The 20,549-nt window shown below is 36.5% G+C and overlaps 1 protein-coding gene across 6 annotated transcripts in view; it reads left to right on the top strand.

Moving 5' to 3' along the window:
* Positions 1 to 20,549, top strand: part of ARL15 (ADP ribosylation factor like GTPase 15) — a 252,963-nt gene that overhangs the window by 173,052 nt on the left and 59,362 nt on the right. The window contains exon 8 of one of the 6 annotated variants that reach the window (XM_039566721.1): positions 2,803 to 3,556. The exons of the other annotated variants lie outside the window; for them this stretch is intronic. Coding sequence (XP_039422655.1) covers positions 2,803 to 2,904 — 102 coding nt within the window. The 3' untranslated portion in view covers positions 2,905 to 3,556. Of the gene's footprint in view, positions 1 to 2,802; positions 3,557 to 20,549 lie in introns of those variants that run through there. 6 annotated transcript variants of the gene reach the window in all.

Consider the following 20,549-nt stretch of genomic DNA (forward strand, 5'->3'; position numbering starts at 1 on the left):
GTGTGCTCTGTAGCTCTGTGCTGCTATGTTCAACTACAGTTTGCTATGCTTGGAAGGTCAGCAGTTTCTAGTTTTGTCCATTGTGTTTCACAGATGTTTAAAGAGCTGGCGCTTGTGGACTTGCCTCCCAGGCAAACAAACCTACAGAAACAAAACCCCAAAACTTCTACAGAAGAAGGTCTGGCAAACTAATGAATCTTTTCCCTTGCCTCCCTTGTCTACACTTAACATGCTTGCTTTTGCATCATCAATAGGTGTCTCAACAAAACTTGGGAGAGTTTAAGGACTGCCAAGGTGACTCTCTGTAGTACCCATGTTCTCTGAGATGCCCTATATACCATAATATAAATGTGCTGCGCATTGAACTGCGTATGTGTAGTTTGAGTTGGAGATATGAAGGAAAAGGTAATTTTTCAGAAGAAAAGCTGTTTTGAAGAGAGCGTTTTTGCATTGCTAGGGAGCCTGAGATAAGCATGGTCAGTGAGCCTGAACACAGTGAGCATTACTACTTCTGCTAAAAAACGTTGCATGCAGATATTCTTATGTACTCTTTGCATGTGTGTAGAATTGTGTAGATCTGATGTAGTGGACATTTTGTTTCTAAATGGAAATCTGGAATGAGTTTTGTGTACAGTGAAAATTTGAACCTACTTGTCAACCTAGACGCCCCAAATTATGTTAATGACTACTCTATGAATTTAGGATGTCTAATAAAATTTAATTTAATGCTGTTCCTGAGGAAGAGGTTAGAGTATGAACATCTTACTGCTTGTAAGAAAGTGAGTGCTTGCTATTTGATAAGACTTTGAACTCAAAAAATATACTGTGTTGACTGTTTTGCAGAATAGGTGTTGTCTGACTCTTTGAGCTGTGAGAGGCTGTTTGCTAGTCTTCAGCATTTTCAGCACTGATGGTGAAAACATTCTTGTTTTGTGAATCTTAACTGATTTACTGGGACATAAGTTATTATTAATCTTTCTCATTATAAAGACTACATTTAGCTTCTGGCAGTATGCAGAAGTCATTATTGTCACATGTTTCCAATTTCTGAAAATTAATGTTTTTAAGATAAACATGGAAAAAAACCCCCACTCTGGACACTTCATTAACAGGAAAGTAGTTGAAGTTCTGCCATAAACACTTATGAAAAACTGTATAATACTGTTTGGCCCCACAAAACTTCCCAGGGAATTCACATCCTTGAATAAGTAATACTAGTTTTATAATATTCTATGACAGAGAATGCTTGTTGTGTAAACATAGTTACTAAAGATACTAGAACATATGTGTTTAATACTATAAATTGATCTTGCTTGAGCATAAAAGTGGGTGAAGTCCCTTTGAATACTTTTTAACACACCTAGGGCTTATGCCAAAAGGCAGAATTTATCTGAACCTTTGACCTTTATTAAGACTTTTTGTCTTGAGTATGCATTTCTGAGCTTTGTCTCAAGTTGCAAGCTGCTTGCTTTAGAATATAAACCCATAAGCTTTTCTTAACATATAATAAAATTTTGTTTCCAGTAAGAAGAACAATAATGCTAGGTGAGCAAGATACTAAACACTTGAGGTGGTATGTTTCTGATGACATCTTGAAAGGAACCTGGATTCTCATATTTTCACTGTGTCATGCTCTGTTCTGGCAAACACATTCTTAAAGAAATTGCTGGTGTTATGGCACTTGCCATGAGGAGTAGGAAAAATTGTTAGTGTTGCTCTTGCTAATGACTGATTGCTTCCCCTCCTCTTAGAAGAATTATGATGCTGTCTAAGGATCAGTACAGGTCTTGGTTCTCCCCTATGCCCACAAGGTCTTCACATTGTAACTACTGGATCTTGTCTTTGTTTCTGTATTTTGGAGGGGTTTTTATTGCTACCATAAGGTTTTGAGCTTGCCTGTGTTTGCATAGCCATGTCCTCTTGGTTAATGGCTGTTACCTTTGACAACATCATCTGACTGATTTTAAGGATGAAATATAAATCTATGTTTCTAGCAGAAACTTCTTTTGGTTCCTATGACCTAGAAAGAAATAGATCAAGGCTTAAAAAAATATTAAATATCTTTTGGATTATTAAATATTAAAACCAGCAGCAGTCTACATTTTACCAGTCTTAAGAGAATATTTTTGTAAGTATTATAAGACAATACTGTCAACTGCTTTGTTAATGAGACTTTTTAATAGATTAATTAGGCAACTAGGAAACCTTTCCTAGCCATGTCAGTGTGTGCTCTAAGAATGGTGTGTTTTCAGCTTCTTGGTTAATAGTAACTGTAAACATACTAGGGGGCAGATGTCTTTTTGGTTGGGTCTTTGCACCTACTGCATACCAGTTTTTTATCCAGCTTAACTGCTGCATTTGGGTATGGTGGTCAGGAAACTTAAGTGGCTTTGGTCTTGAAAAAACTTGAAACAGTCCACCAAATTATTATGTTGAAAAGTTGTTTGTTTACAAAATAATGAAATCTTTTGTTGAAACTGAAATATGTTGTATGAACTTGTCGGTTTTAATGGTACAGCTCTAAAAAATCCCAGTATTTTGCCTTATTTTATGTTGAAAAGATTGTTCTCTGCAGTAAAGTAATACAGAAGATGAAACAAAGTATTCAAATAACAGTTGAAATATTGTACTTCAAAACAAAAATCTGAATCTAGCAACTTTTTCCAGCCAGTAGGGAATGATTTTGTTTTGTAGCCAAGACTCCCACAATCTCAGTTTTTGAAATAATTGCTGTAAAATTTCCAAATTGTGGTGATGAGATACCTTTATTGTATTTTTATGTAAGTTTTCTGTGTTGCCCAGGCTACGCTGCAGTGGCTATTCACAGGCACGATCCCGCTACTGACCGCCACGGGAGCTTTGACCTGCTCCGTCTCCGACCTGGGCCGGTTCACCCCTCCTTAGTCAACCTGGTGTCCCGCACACACAAATATTGTAACTAAGTAAAAAAAATTAAGAATTTCTAGCTTCCAACTATTGTTAGTTCTTTTATTTTCGTACTGTTGTACACCAAATAAGACATGATCTTTATAGACTAAAATCTATTGAGTGATAGATACAATTTTGCTTTCTTCTCTGAACTCAAATATGACTGAAGATTTAATACAGTAGGTATGATAGTGAGGTTCTCAGGTTCTGCACAGGAGCTCATGGCAGTCAGCTGAACAGCTGAGGTTATGGATGAACCACTTATTGTTTGAATACCTGTTTTTTTTGTACAATCCTCTTTAACATAGTACTGAGAGGACAGTATGAGTTTCAGATGAATTAATTTAAGAGAGTTGGGTTCTAGGGTACCAAACCAGTTATGAATCTCAGTGCTCCCTCTACTACCAGTATTTAATTCTGAATAAGAAATTAATTCAGCCTTAGAAATGCCTCAATGCCTTAGAAAATCACAGCAAGATGGCTTTTTTCCTTCAAATTTTCTACTTCCTGGAACATGATTTTAGATTTTTGTCCCAGGAATGTGGTGTGAACTCTGATTATTAAAATATGTGATTCTTTATTATTGTCATGTCACAAGTGAAGTTTTGCTTTAAAATAAATATCCTTTGAGGAATTGTTTTTAAATGTGGTTTCCCAAGAAAATAAAGCTCATGTGATGGTGTTTTCTGCATGTGTGAACCTGCCTGTGCGCCCTACTAGCAATAACTTTTGGCTCTTATCCAACTTCAACATCTCTGAGTAGTCTTCTGAAAAACAAGTTCACCTCGGCAGGACACAAAACCAAGTTTTACTCTTTCAGCTGCTTGTGGAAACACTTGATTCATATGTAACATATGGGTTTAATTTGTGTCTTTTCCAAGTTGGGAAAGGTTCTTTTTAAACTCAGCCTTGCATGACTTTGTCTTGGTCCAGGCTGGTTTGTTTTGATGGGGAGTTCTGAGATGACAGATTTGGTTCTCATACAGGTGAGCAAGCCATGAGATCTGGCCCTGTTTTATATAGACTGTATGGATGCTGTTTTCAGTTTCTTTGTATGATGTAGCTTGAAAGTGTGGACCCTCGTCTGATGGTAGTGATCATATCAGCTATTCTTTTGGTCTTTTTATTTCAAAAAGATATTTTAGATTTTCTGTAATTTGTTTGAGGGTGTGTTAGATGGTATTGTGAGCATGACTGTCTGCTGTCCAGCATGACTGGTAAACCATTGATGTTTTCTTCCTTGCCAGCCCAGTTATCCACAGAATCATGGAATTATAGAATAAACCGAGTTGGAAGAGATCCATCAGGATTATCTAGTCCAACTCCTGGCCCAACACAGGACCATCCCTAAGAATGGCACCATGTGCCTGAGACCATTGTCCAAACACCTCTTGAACTCTGTCAGGCTTGGTGCTGTGACCACTGCCCTGGGGATCCTGTCCCAGTGCCCAGCCACCCTCTGGGTGAAGAACCTTTTCCTAATATCCAGCCTAAACCTCCCCTGACACAACTTCATGTCATTCCCATGGGTCCTGTCACTGGTCACCACAGAGAAGAGATCAGGATCTGCCCCTCCTCTTCCCCTCACAAGGGAGTTGTAACTGCAATGAGGTCTCCCCTCAGTCTCCTCTTCTCCAGGCTGAACAAACCAAGTGACCTCAGTCACTCCTCATACAGCTTCCCCTCAAGGCTCTTCACCATCTTTGTTGCCCTCCTTTGGACACTGTTTAATAGATTAATGTCTTTTTCTATATTGTGGTTCCTGAAACTGCACACAGGACTCAAGGTGAGGCTGCAGCAGCTTAGAGCAGAGCAGGCCATCCCTGCCTCCAAGCTTGAAATAGAAGCTGAGCAGAGGAGAGAAGCATTTCTCCTTTGAACTATGCTTACCTGCTGCTTTCAGTTCAGTGTATCCCCTGCATTCGTCCTAGGGAAGCTTGGGGAAGCTCTGTCGCTCCTACATAATTGTTACTTGCCCATTTTATCTTGTTTTTGTAGCAGCTTTGTCCCATTCTGGTCTTCCACCTTGATAAGTGTAATATTTCCCATATGCCCCTGCCCTCCCCATGGGCAAGTGCAGAGCTCCCAAGGATCTCTCTAGTGGCAGCCAGGTAGTTGCAATGCACTCCCTCTCCTGTGCTCCTCCTCTTGACCTGTATTTTCTCACTCATCTTAGCCTCAGGCCATGGACTTCCCTTAAAAAGGAAACACTTGTATCACTATGTGGATGCTATTTTAATCTGCTACTTAAAACATAAAGGAGTGATCATTCTGAGTTAGGATTTTAGCCTTCCCAAAAATAAATTATCTGTCTTTGAAAATCAGAGAACATTTCTTTTATTAGAAGTATATCGCTTTATGCGTTGCAAAACTGTCAGCAAAAATAGGAGTAGGACTTTTAGACTTAGTAATGTCCTGAAACATCTATTTTCTAAATTATCAAATAGTACATGCTCAGTCATTTATTTTGATTTTTTACATTGAAGTAGTATAGAGTTGTTACTACTAGTATCTGTGATGAGAGTTTAGGGAAAGTTTCTTTCTTATTACTCAAATCTGCGATACAGCAAAGGGTTGATCAGGTCCTGGTGTCTCCAGGCACACCATCTTTTTTCTTCTCCTTTCATTTGTAACTACTTGACATGAATAATAAGAAGATTGGTAAAAGCTTTCTGATAAAATTTTATTGTTTGACTCTTACTTTGAGGATGTGTTTCCAAGATACTGTTATTCAGCATAAAGTAGCCTTTTCCTTTTAAACATACGATGTGGGACAGACTCTGAATCCAGGTTGCACTTAGCGCCTTGATGTCAGGTTTGTTCTGTTTGGTTTAGTTTTGTTAATTTTCCACCACAGCGAAACCACCAATGTTTTGCCTAGTAAGAAATGTCCTATGAGCTTCTGCAGGAAGAAGTATGTCTTGTTTTGTTTATGTAGATAGGTTTTATGGATTATTTCCTCCTGTATCTACCATCTCTTGTTGACTCCTATTCTCTCTGTAGGTTCTTCCCACCCAACTCTCCTAAATATTTCCCTTTTTAGCAAATAAATCACGTAGCTCTTTTTTTGTGTGACCCTGAAGAATCCAGTCAATTGTTCAGTGTATTTGCCACTTGGATAAAAAAATGCCTGAAATTCAGTGATTAGAGTTTTTAAAAATAACTATATTACTTGACACACCTGACCAATACCATCCGAGTACCTAATATCTTGTCCTGGAACTGAAAGTGATTTTTGTTTTTCAAGAATCAAAATAAGATGTCCATAGAAGAAAGTGGGAAGAGTTGTATGTTCATTAACAAAAGGAAAGTTGCCGATGTCTGAACTAATTTCTGAGTTACAAAGAACTAAAGGAAAAGTAAGGTCTTAATACCTCTGGCTTTGCTCATTTAACTTAGAACATGGACTATGTATTTTGAAGGCAGGCATATAAATTAAAAAAAAAAAAAGTGGTCTGCGTGGCATGAAATAATTGAGAATTTTATTTCCCTCCTTTTTGCATTCTATCATTTAAATAGGTCAATTTTTATGTAACATAGTATTAAGCATAGATTGACAGGTATTTCACACTATCGGAAACAAAAAAATATAAATTTGAGAAATCTGTAGTTACAAAACCTAAACTGACCATTTCAGTGTCATTTCATTCATTCCAACTCATTGTACTACGCCATAGGAAAAAAAAAAAGTTCATTTTGATTTACATCTTCACATATTGATAGCCTGGATAGCTCTGACATAAATTTAACTCTGGCATTAACAGGGGAGAAATATATATTAAATCTTCAACCCTGTTATATCAAATTTGATTTTTAATTCTTACATCTGGGTTATACTTTTTCTCATTATAGTTATATCCTTTGCAGAAATGCTGGTAAAATATTCATATCTAATTATTGGTTTGGACAAGGAATAGATAGAGATATTGAGAGAAATACCTTAGAAACTGCATGTGATATTGTATTTCAACAGCACAGAGGTTGAGCATAACTCCATTTACTCTTAGCAAAGGTGAGTGATTATGTTGCTTGTCAAAGAAGTCTAATTATGAGAGCAGTAAGTTTTAAATTGGAATGGTGAAGTATTTTTTATCAAACTGCAAAGAAGTAACTATAAAGGAAGATTGTTTTGTGTAATGACAGTGGTATCCTCTAATACCTGTGTCAGTACATCTTACTCAACTAAAATCATTTGAGTATTAGTCTGCTGTATTCACTAGAAAAGGGTGGTTTAAATTTAATCTATTTACAACTGTGATGACAAAGTTCTTTGTTTGAATGGTTTTACATCAGACGGTTACGTCCCCTTGCATTCTGGAAGGATGCAGAAAGCATTCTGCTCAAGATACTGAGATTCAAGTAGTCAAATTGGCATGAAAATTTTGGATATTGAGCAGAAGTCAGGGTGAGATTTAGCTTAGATTAGAGATTTATCACAGTACAAAGCTGAACTCGTGGTTCTGGTTTTTGTTCCATGGTTAATGGACACCTGCAAATCCCTCTGTGGAGTGTGCTGGTTGGCTGGTGCCTGATGAGTTGGTTGTTCTTGCAGGTGGTACAAGACCTGCCATGTCAAAGCAGGAGGTTATGCCGCCATAGTCATCGAATATAGCTGAAGTTTACCAAAGGCATATAAACAGACTGGTAAAAGATCAACTCTGCGTCGAAAAAGACAAAATATCAAAGAATACATGCAATCTGAATAGGTGTATAATACTGCAGGAGTTCCTCTTATTTTTAAGCTATGCTATGACCTTTTGAGTATTCAGGTGTTTAAAAATAACAGTCCATAGAGCCTTACAACTCTAACAGATGAGCACAGACAACTTTTTATGACTAACACTTCATTTGTTAGCAAATTATCTTTCCAACATGCTAGGTCAGCGTCTGCAGTCACTGAGGACTGTTTGAGGGAACTTTCTATTTTTTACAAGAAGGAATGTATGTAAACACAGAGGGCCAATCTGGGCCAACTACTAGTTGGTTTACATCCCCTGAGACCTTCCTATGAACTCCATGTGGCAGGAACTTCTGCTGAAGTAGTGCATGAGTAAAATCTCAAGTTACTACTTTTTGGATCCACTGTTGAGTGAACGACAGCAAAAGGCAAACAATGCCAACAAGAGAAAAGTAAAAAAAAAAATTCCACTGACTGCCATTTTCTTTTGAACATGTGTCTTCAATCAGGTTTAGACAAGCTTAAGCATCATTTATTCCTCACAAATTCACTCACAGTGAGGCAGGTAGAGGCAAGCAGAATTACTGAGTTGGGTGGACTCTTAAAATGTCTTTTGATGCAACATACCTTCTACTTACGAAAAAGGTTTGATTTAAGCAAATCAATTCCCCTCACGTAATGGAAAAAATTAAGCAGTGATTAAAAAAGCAGGACCCTACTGCTCTTGCCACCTTGCAAAATCATTAAGCAGCTCCAGCAGGTGAAGTCAGTGGTGATTGGCCAAAAGTCAAGACAAGGCAGGTGTTGTAGGTGGCTTTTTTTGTTCACTTTTCTAGTGAAACCTACAGCAATACAATGGAATGTATTAATCTAACAACAATATGTATTAATGGAACAACAACAACAAAAAAGATTATTTGAGACAGCTGGCATAGATGATATTTTGGAGAAAAATGTAGAAATCAGAGGCATTAGAGAAGATCAAAAGCATCTGACCATGCTTCAGAGACAGTGAAAATATTCAGATGACGGAGATATGGCAAGACAGACCCAGAAGAGAAGTTTCTTCTGAACAGTCCTTTTTATATAAGGAAGAAAAAACCTTTAAGTGTATTTCCACTTCCTTTCGCAAACAAGCTTGTTACTCTGCTAGCAGAATGGAAGTCACACCTAAGCACAAGGTAGGACTTGCACAAATAGCTGCTCTTTATCAAAGTGATGCTGATCATCCAAGCATCCTGAAGTGACTGTTAGAGCTGTAAAATCTTACCACTTTTCCCCAAAACCTCCTATTAACTCTACTTTCTCTCTCCCAATGTGGACAAGAAGAATCTGACAATTTATCAGTTGTCAAAAATGAATCCAATTAAGTATTAAGGCATTCAGAAGCAATACCTTTGAGCAATGTGATCTAGTGGAAGGTGTTCCTGCCTGTGGCAGGGGGGTTGGAGCAAGGTGATCTTCAAGGTCCCTTCCAACCCAAGCTTTTCTATTATTCTGTGATTTGTTTAATATTTTATCAAAACACTTCAAAATATTGTATATCATAAGTATGAGGATTTACAGTTAGTGTGATTACCAGCGTTAAGTGGAGGTGTGGACTTGTCTCTCTCTTGTTTATGTGTCTATTCTCATCCTATAGCTTTTTTTAATCACAAACATAAAGGTCAGACAATGCAACTGAAATTTCCTAAGGTATTTCTAATTGTTGCTTATGACACCTTGGAGATCTGAGCCTGAAACAGGCAAGCTTTTGTGCCTCAAGCTGACTTAATAAGTAAATCTTAATGCTTTTCCAAATCAGGATGCAGCTTTGATTTCATTAATAGTATATCCCCATCTGACATCCTGGTTCTATTGTGTTGCTTGATTACCCTCATGTCATCAACATTTTATTAAAAAATTTTCTGGAAAGAACTTCTCTTCATTGCACAATCCAATATATATATAATCATCCAATATATTATATTGCATAATTTTATTACATATTATGATATTTGAGAGTGAAACATTTTGCAAATCTAACTCCTTCCATTAAATAATAACATGGTTATGATAGTCCATTAGGTTTGCAGTTCAACCATACAAACCACAGCTGTATTAAATGAACATGTAGCACTCCCACTTCCACAGCACTTTCTATGCAAGTTAGGTGATTGTTTTTGTAAGGTATTATGATATGTAAAGAGGTGTCTGCTTCAGTATTTGGCCTTCATGCTTAATTTTTTTTACTTTTATGGGCTTAAACCAGACCCTTTATATTACTTTAATGTATTTTTTGCATGCATTATAAGCACACCCACACATTCATCAGTTCAACATTCCAGCAAGGCAGCTGATTTTAAAAAAATGTTGTTAAACAAGTTGAAACTGGTTGGCACATATCTGAAGAAAGAAATCAAATAAAATTGGCAACTAAAGAGAAAGGGAAGTTGATATTGGCACACCATCACAGAGGTCTCTAGGTAAAACATATGCAAAAGCCCTTAAAATGTAGTTCTACTTTGAAAAGTGGCTATGTAAAATGTCACCTTACTCAACAGATCTATTCCTTGTATATACTCAGTGTTGCATCTGCTTGCCTTAAAATATTTCTTTTTACTTCAGTTGCTTTTCCTATTAACTCCACAGTATCAATACAAACCTGGCTTGCATTTTGACATTTGTGCTGCCAAAGGTCAGTCACTTGACACAGTTTGCAAAAGACCCTGCAAAATACAGGTTCTCTGTTGGATGAGCAGCAATAGAAGATCACACTTAAGCTGTCAAATTCCAGGCTGAGTTTGAATTAGTGGTGAATTAAATGAAAAAAGTGAATTAAAACTTCATGTATCCCATATTACATTTTCTAAATTTAAACTGTCCCAGTCCCTTTGATAGAAATGCTCAGATTGAAATTTTTAGTTTCAGTGGGCTGGTATTTCATGAAAGAGCACAGAAAATGAATTCTTGAAATTTAAGCTCATGATTGCAAATGGAGTAAATCTGGTCTGAAGAGAATGGCATAGGAAGAAAGAACCATTCAGCTGTTTCTGGAATTACTTTCTACATCAGAAAAATCCTTTCAGGTACAACTGGTAGAAGTACTGTCCATGTTATAGCCTTCCTGTTCTTTTTTTCTTTAAGGTTTAATTTTGTAGTATTGAAAGTAACTTTTCAGTCTTGTCCCTTTGCCTTAAGTGCCTTTCTTCCTAATTATCATTTTGCAGGATTCATTTCGTCAAGGCAAGGGGTTTTTTTCTATCCTTTTATCATGACAGACACTTCATTAGGCATGCTGAAAATATAATTATGCCTGATCACGTACTTCTAGAACCCCTGAACATAGTGCAGATATTCATTTGTGTATCTACTTGTCTGTGTGCTTACTTAAGTTTCTTGCCCTTACTAGATGTAAAGTAGCATTGAAATATGCAAATAAATGAGAGGTATCTAACTATGTGTTAGTCAGAACTCTTAAACTCTGATTATCAGTGTTATTTGTAAATATGATTACCTGTCCTCTAGTCAACCTGTGTTTCTTTCGCAACTTCCACTTCTTTCATCTGCCTTTGTATGGTAGTGCTTTCATTTTAAACTATATGAAAGAAGAGAAAAAAGGGTCCAGAGCTGACAGAGACATGAAGAATTTCAAGCTGGACAACTGACGGAAGTGTTATTACAGCAGTTGGATAAACTGAGAGCTTAAAACTTGAGGTTACAATACTGCCTGAGTATCAACATTGCTACTTTGAATTGTGATCAGGAAATGGGATGTTTCAAGAATTTTGAGTTGCTTGATGTGAATAAAAAAAAGTCTGGGTATTTTATCATAAAGAAATTTTTCTGAACAGTCTTACAGTATGTGGGCATTGAAACATTGGCTGGCGCAATGCAAACACACTTAGCTGATGTCACAGCCTCTGACAGGATCACAAAAGTGTTCAAAATTGCGTGGAGAGTGTTAGAAAGGCTGAAGAATTTATTTTGTGATATTCTAAAAAAAGCTAAAACTTAAACAGTATTGCTGGTGTTTTTTTCTTGGTGTTGTAAATCTGTATGTTGTGGTGGTGTGACAAATGCTGTTGTTCACATATTTCTGGTTTTTATTGTTGGGACCCTGGAAGCATACCTCGTATTTGGCTCCAGGGCTGATTGTGTGATCAGATGATCTAAAAGCCACGTACTTCCACCAAGCCTGAGATATGCTGCAGTGAAGCAATTATGTGTTCAGCAGAGGACATCAGCTGAGATCACAGTCAGCAGTTGGCTGGTGATCCAAGACTGCATTTCAGCAACGGAAGGAGCCATCTGCATGCATAACACTGTTCTCAGATACACCTTTTATCCTAGTCGGCTTTCCTTTGCAGCTCAAAGAAGGTCTTCTAGTCCATGTGTGTGTGCTGAAAGAGGCCTCCACATGTTCATCTCTCCCTTTTCTGCACTTGTGATACAGTAACAATTTGTTTGGGAAACTATGTGGATCAGGCTAAGTACTTTGGGTTAAAGGTACCGGTTATTCATATGCACAGCGCATACTTTAGGTGTGTTTTCTGACCTGGCTTTCTGCTTATGTAGAGAATACCCCAGGGGATTCATGACAGTCATGGGGTTTTCCTCCTCCTTTCAAACAAAAAGGTAAATCTGGTGAAAATGTTCTAATCTGGTGTTTGTTACCATGGCAACCTGAAATATGGCTTTCTGTGTTTGTACTATGAGCTGACTTGAGATGCTAACATTAGCTAAAGTACTTTGCTTCCATTTCCTTTTCAGCTTCTCTTCCAGCATTCGCATGCCTAACACTTTTGGATGGTATCTCATTGTACCCCTGAGAAACTGGAGTGCTGCACATTGCCTTTATCACCAGTTGTTTGAATCATCAGTGAATGGGGTCCATGAGTTACCACTTACAAGTCATTGCAGTGATTACATGAAATGCTGCCTGAAATGCCTTGTATATGTTACACAGATTGTAAAATTGAGTTATCTGATGATCCCTCTGAACCTTAAATCCGCGGACTGCAGTCTTACTCTGCGCATCAACATTTCAGGAGTTTTATGTATTCAGTTGAGTAATATTGAAAGTCTGGCGTGTCATGTTTTGATAATGCTGGACGTTCATTGGTCTCAAGGAGAAAATGTCGCACACAGTTTTTGGGGGAATTTTTTTCATTGTAATGTGGGATCTGTCATGGCTGTGCCAAAAATCTGTTGATGTAATTTCTCTTGCCAGTGCTTTGAATCAGGGATGGGGGGAAAACTCAAAATAAAAACATATGTCATAGAATTTAGGATTTAGATCTAAATGCCAGTTTCTCATGTTGGCCATAGGCATTATTTGTAGAAAAAAATTTACACCCACCACCTTGAGTTACTGTGACATGTATTTTTCAATCACGATACCGCATTAGCAGATAAAGGGTTATTGTCTACTTTCATCTCCATTTTAGAACCCTAGAAAGTGATTTGGCAAAACACTCCCCTGTAAAGACTTAGTGGTGATGATTATGTTCTTTTGTTCATTATAAATGCATCATACTGATGTTCTAGCTACTTCCATCTCTTCCCTAAAAAAAGAACCAAAACTGATCGCAGTAAATTATCTTTAGCTGCACTAAAGTAAGTAGTTCTATTAATAATTACTGCAGATTGTTTTCTTCCAATTTGATATTTGGAAACTGGTTTCTGATTTATACTTTTGCTTTGAATAGAAAATGGCTTCAGCAGAAAGAGGGAAGGGTACTGTTTTGGGTCCAAGTATGTAGTAGCTTAAGTAAAGCTTACAAAGGTCTAAAGTAATTGCCAGGTATTTAAATTGGAAAATACCCAGTGAATGTAAAACTAATTTTTTAAAAAAGTACTCTGCAGCTCCTGAGAATATGCACAATTTTAACATTTCTATTAGTGCTAGACTTGATTGTATAATTTTTAGCTCTTTTTCATTTAGTTCTGTCTGTTCCATTCAGCATCATAATCAGGAATAGTTAGTTACCATCCAGGATTGACTCCAAAAGTGTCTGAAGAAAGTCAGCTCTCTATTTAGATTTGATCTGTATTTCCATATGGTAGAGAGCCCAGATGATGTTCTTAATACTAAACTTGGCAATTTTTCCACAGGAATGGGGGATGCCTTAAAAATATAAATTACCATTATCAAAACTAAATAAAGCTTTGAATCTTACAAAGCAGCTGCTGTGAGTCAGCCCCTAATTTGAAAGAAATTCAAAGTGTGGTAGTAATATTCAGAGCTATAAGTCCTTTCATGTCAGCAATGTTTTATGTCCTGAAACTGCTTTTGCTTTGATATTATGGGCAGACAAGCTCTTTCAGGATATGTGTACCCTTGCGTTTATTAACTTTAGCTTCTGCAGCTTCTTTAACTCTGTTCTCTGTTGATTCCCTTGTAGCTTTGTGAAGTTCATATCTCATTCCCAGGTGTGTTATTTAAATGGAGGTCTCCTTTGTCCGTTTTTGCTTAAGTGCCCTAGGAGATCTGGAGACTACTGATCTTACTTCTTGCCCACTTAAGTAATCTCCAGATAAATCTATTGCACCACTTTTTAAAATTCCATAGAATCAAGCAACAAATTTAAAATCTGTTAGGTATTAAATGACTTAATGTTTAGACATTAATTAGGACTACTATTATAGTTTCAAACTGAGACTTCAGCCTCTTCCTTTGCAAGATACAATACTTGGGAAGTATTATGCTGTTACAGTTATATTCAATGTGCACACTAACTACTGTGGATAGAATCACTATTGAATATAGGCAATTTTTTAAATGATACAGTGGTATATCTTTCTGATAATGTTTTAATTGAAATTATTATTCATTATAGTCTGAGATAAATACTGTGGCTGCTACTTTCATTTTATTTCAATATTCCTAATTATCACAAATACATAGTAGCAAATTACATGGAGTTTTGTAGTCCATATTTTATTGACTACTTTGCCATGCCGTGTGATGACTTCGAACATTTTACCAGTTTTATTTCTTATGGGATACTTTACTGTTCAAAAACCTTTCAATTTTTCTAAAATCTAATGTTTTTATACAGAGATAAAAACTTAGATTTTTGGATGCTGCTACTTTGTCCCGTACCACCTTTGTGTTGATTGGAGGGATTTTGGTTTTTTCAATCTTTTTTCAACTTATTTTTTTCTTGGTTATACCTTAAGACTGACACTCTAAAAGTGAGTGGTAAACTGAAAATTTTTGTAGAGATGCTCAGATGTTATTGATGATTAAGTATAAATTTTCTGGGTTTTCTTATGCATTTTAGTTGATCTTATTCAGAATTGTGCTTAGATCTGCATCTTTGTCTTCATTATTTGGGCCATGTTTGCAGTCACTTTCTTTTTAAAATAGTTTCTCCAGCCTGTTCACCTCACTAGAGTAATTTATACGGAGATACAGTATTGGATTAAGGTTGAACTTTTTTCCTGAGCAGACTTGAGATATGTCTTGTTAGTATTATTTACTGGTAGTGTCTGAATTTTGTTGCTGAAAAAATTAAAATGTGAAGAGGCAATAACTCTATGGAGAGGCCCAAGAAAGAAGAAAGATATGAATAAAACTGAAAGGAGTAAGGATTGCACAACTGATATGTGGTAAGCTTGTACTTCTAAATAAGTAGAAATAACAGTATCATGAAAGTGAGTAATCCCTTTACAGGCTGTCCAAAAGATGTTGACAATCTATGGAGATAATGGAAGAGTGGGAAGGATCAAATAGAAAGAATAATAGAATAATAGAAAGAATAATAATAGGAAGAAAATTGGATGGGCTTTCTGAGACATGTAAGATAGGTTTTAAATCTGGTAAATGTAATTGCGAATTATTAAAATTTAGATAAAACAGAAGTCCTAACCTGCCAAGAGAGTTGTGGAGAAAGAGAATACAAAGAGATTTGGCAGATATCATCAAAAGGAATGAAAACAAGATGAAGGACAATTTCTTGAAAACTTCATTGAGGTTTTACTGCTTAATAGTGGAAGGAGAGTCATACAGAAGGGTGACTCTCTTCATGGATATAGAAATCCAAGAAAATAAACTTCCAAATTATTAAACAGTATAGATAAGCAGACAAAAAAGTTGAAAACAAGAATGGAGATGCACAATCTACAGATGCTGCGTTAAAAATGAGAAGGTGATAAAAACCTTGGAAGGAGTCTAAGGTGCAGACTTCTGATGGACTTGAATCTTAAAATTGATCTGAGGATTATCTCTGGCTTTTCTGTAGTCAAAGTACATATGCTGTTACCTCCCTCTGTGGCTTCTTCAGTTTCTAATGAGGTTTGGATCTGGGCTTCATTCTTTAAGAGAGTGGGTCAGTTAATGTGATTACAGAGCTCAGCAGACTTGTTGATCGTCATGAGACTTGAAGATTTAATATACTGGTGGCACATCTCATCTCCCACTTTACTGGGCGGATAGAGTCAGTAGAGTGAAGTCTCTTAGTGCATCAAGTCTCTTCTCTGCTGGAAAGAGAGAGGGAGACAATTAATTTGACTTAGATCCTTATCAAATAACCTTTTTAAAGTGTTCAGGGATTGGCATTTCAAAGGGATGATTGGTTGACATAAACTGTGAAATGAAGCCGTGAGAATGTTGGCCTATCACCCCAAGACGCAGGTACACAGCCCAATGTTATCTTGTATGTCAGAAAGTAGAAAAATGAATGAAACTCTTTATGCTATGGAGCTATGGTAAGTTGTGTTTTGGTTGAAAAAATCAAAATATATAACTGTGAGTGTTTCAAAACCACCTTGTTCTTAGACATAAAATTTAAGTAACTATTTATTTAAGTGCTACAGAGAACTGACTCTAAAAACTAAGTGTAACATATAAAATTTCCAGCAGAGCTAGTTTATGGGAAAGTTAATATGAAACATGCAGAAATTTTCTGCTCTTATACTATAGGCTCATGCACCCATAATAAAGAAAAATTATGATGTAGGAGAGGAAGAGAGGAAGAAAGAGAAAGATACTTCATTGTACTGAAGCAAATATACGCAATAATGTGATTAACATCATGGAAGGACATAAAATATACCTTGTAAGTGAATGAAAGAAGAGAATGATGGAAGATCCACACCAAGAAAAACTGTAATTGTTTGCAAAACAAATGTATATTTATGGTAAATACACTGGTAGTCAGGTAATGCTTTGGTAGAATAACAGGTAGGCAATTAAAACAAGTAGAACAGGAAGTACCTTGCAAAGACACAGTAGAAAGCACTGTGAATAACTGCTCACATAAGTCTCTGGGAGCAAAACTTGAGGCACTGTACTTTGAGCTAGTGCAGGGTTGCATTTTTAGTTCAATGGTCTAGACAGCTGGAGGCCATTCTAGACTTCAGCCAATTAAACAAATTAAGTATGAGACATAGGATGCAAAGATTAAAGTTAATTATGAAAAGAAATGGATGGAGCAGATTGTATAGACAGAATTTCTTCATTGCATCTCATCTGTTGAGACTCATAGTGTGGTTGTTACTTCCAGCAAGCTATTCTGTGGTTATTTTGCTTAAATGGCACATCTAGTTTTGATCTCCTGTCTGAAAGATAACAGGCTGCCCTTCTCAAGTGTCTGGAAAGCAGCTACTACACTGAAGGTGTGAAACAGATGCGTGAATATTAGTTAGAAGTGTGAAGAGTAGAATCTAACCTTGCAGGCTACTTTGTGTGTTATTCTACAAAAGGACAGGTTTGTTCTCCTTCAGAAGAACTCTTGAGAAAATCTGCAAGGTATCTTTTCAGCGGTTTTGTTAATTACATAGGTGAGGAATCTATGGCAGAAGCTGAGAGAGCAAACTAACTTCTCTCTAACCAGCACAAGATACTGAGATGGAGAGTAATTTAAGAAATGAAGGGTTACAAAGTAATATCCTAAAGCAATTCCTCTAAATATTCTAAAATGGTACATATTAACTTCCTTGATCACATGTGGTGGTGTTTTAAGATCTGATTTTGTAATATAGTACTTCATATGTAGAGTTCTGTAAAAGGTATTTTCATTTTCCCCATCATTATTTGCCGCATCAATGACTTTTGTTAAAAGTCTGAACAGTCTATTTTAATTGACAGTTTAATTTAAAATAGAATGTGGGATTGTTATTTAAATGAAATGCAACAATTGGGGATTAATGTTAGATGAAAGGGAGTTTAAATAGAAATAATCTAAGTGGACGTAATTCAAACACTTTAAAAAGAAAAAAAGTTAATTAGGGACAATCAACATGAATTTGTGAGAGGGCTAGCCGGCTTAGGATGTTAAGATGGCAAACAAAGAAAACTGAGTGGATGTTTATTTTGACTTCCAAAAAGAATGTTAGAAATTAATCACATCCAATACTGTTGGCTAAGGTAAGAAATCTTATTGCCAATGTAAGACGGTTTATGAAATAGAAAACTTGTCTTACAATGTTAAGCAAACCATAGCAATAGAATATAACAATTATTTTAATAGTCAGAAATTACTAGTGCTTACTGTAGGGAATGATTGTGGGTCATCTAACTTATAAACATACAAAAGTTTCCATTATTGCATCACTGTGGTTATGAATTCAGGAAATGAAAACGATATGACTTATAAAGTAAAGTTACTTGGCTGTGCTGTACTTCATGTGTTTGTTATAGCATTCAAACAGACTTTTAGTACTGTTCATTCAGTGGACAAATCAAATTTCAAGTGTTCCTTTCCTACAAAACATTCCCCCAGGGAGTTTGAAGAAGTTCTTCTCTCTTAGGGGAACTCTCCTGGCATCAAAATCCAACAGGAATAGAGAGCTACAGGCTTGTTGCTGTCATAATCCTATCAACGCGAGCTTTTTTCTTTTAAGATGGTCTCAGCAGTCTGTCACTGTATTTTGGAGGACTGGTTGATGCACAAAAGCAAGTTGGTTGGCAGAAGCTCAATCAAAAGAAAAGAAAGAAAATACTGGTAAGGGAAACTACCAGAAAATTTAGTGGAAGTATTCATGAGCTACAAATCCTGCTAGATTTCTAGCTGTTGGCAATGATCAAGTAGATCAATGGCCAAAAAAACATTTTTCCATCTGTATTTTTATAGAAGACTGAGCGTGGAGAGCTGTATTGCAGACTTCTGTCTGCTTGTGATTAGATGTTTGCAACATGCATTTTATTGAACTGCCTTTTAACCCACCTTCATACACCAAAGCTGGTAAGGAGCATGGTAGGCTGCTTCTTTAAGTGCATCTCTCTCCAGCAACTCTTTTCATTTAATACAACAAGTGCGGTTTTCTTGTCACTGTGTGACTCTGGAAACTGGGGTGTGGAAAAAAAAATCAACAAATATCCTGAGACTCATGATAAAATCATAAGTTAATAATGCTGGTGGTGTTCTTGCAGTGGTATTTAAAATATTGACTTTGGCCTATGGAACACCTGAAGGCTTGGAACTTGTCTAGGCAGTTTATTCTAGCAGTGAGCAACAGGGGAGCTCAAACAAAAGATCCCCATTTAAATGAGAGCAGCAGCTGGCAGTGCTCCATCAATATTGCAATACAGTTTTCTCATTGCCCCTATTTTTATCTTACTAAGTTTATTGCAGGAATTAGAAGAGCTTGTAGAGATTTTGTGGACTTCAGATTTATTTTACTACAATCACACTGGGACTTGTATGCCATTAGCAATGCTGAATCTGCCTTCATTCTGGATATGCAGGAAATTTCTAAAGACTGAAAACTTTTGATAACCCATTTGCTCACATTCATATTTTTTCATATATTTATTTTGCAATTAAAGTTAAAAACCTTAGCTTCAGTCCAGGAAGTTTTAAAAACAGCTTTGATTTAATGTGTTATTGTGATCTGTAGGGCATGCACTGTGGTTGAATGGAACCTCAGCTCAGGAGATTTGTTCTTATTACCAAATTGTACATTTAGCATGAAATAGATACCTAAAAAAAGTGTTTGAACATTCAAATAGATGTCACTTGAGTTCAAATCAAAAGTAACATGTGTTACCTGATACAACTTTTGGAAAACAGAAAAAAATAACAATTTTAAAATGTAATCTTCTGCTTATGACTTTGAAAGAAATTATAAAGAACTAAATAGTTGTAACTGTAAATCCTCTCAGCTTGTGAGGTTAGTTGACATTGCTCTTCCCTCACACATTGAAAGAGATGCGTAACAGTGGATAAGTCCCTTCAAAATCCACAATACTTGTCCTTCTAGTTCTGTAACAACACATCTGGGTAATGTTCTGCAAGTCTTCATGGACATGGAAAGTCTCTTCACCTTTGTACTTGAGATTCAGACTGCAGGCCCCAAGAAGCATATGTGCTGGAGAACAGCATGCGTGTGTGCTGGCTTGCATAGCCTCAGTCACAGTGTGACACCAAATTTGCTAATAATAAAAAGAATTGTAGGTGTAGCAAGCAAGAAACAGTTCAATTGCATTATGTCAAGATGCTGGATATCCAGGACAATGTAGAGACACACCAGCTTTGTCAGACGTACATTATGTAAGGGCCTGCTGCATAGGAAAAGAGCTATAAGGTGTGGTTAAGTTACACTTAAAGGATACAGGCCTGTTTGTGGTGGTACTTAATTTGCTGACTGCTTGTAGTCAAACAGAATTTTGCTTATTGCTTCTACTCTTGGCAATAAATTAAATATTGAAATCAACAACTTGTTACTACTTGTATCTTTCATGAGTAGCTATCTAAGTGACAGGCAGACATTACTTCTGGGTGAGAGTGGGAGGACAGAAAATAGCTTGCTGTTGCGGTATGTGGAAAAGGAATCCAAAAGAGATTTGAAGGTCTGCTATATGCTAGCCACAGCTTTTTTCCCCCTTTTATCAGAGAGGTTAGTTAGAAAATGAACAACACCACTTAGTAGTATTATTTCACTTCACGTGCAATCCTGATAAAATGAAACATTGCACAAAGTGATACATAGTTTGTAACATTGGCATTTCTATGTT

The sequence above is a fragment of the Corvus cornix genome, chromosome Z, assembly GCF_000738735.6.
Source record: "Corvus cornix cornix isolate S_Up_H32 chromosome Z, ASM73873v5, whole genome shotgun sequence".
Lineage (NCBI taxonomy): Eukaryota > Metazoa > Chordata > Aves > Passeriformes > Corvidae > Corvus > Corvus cornix.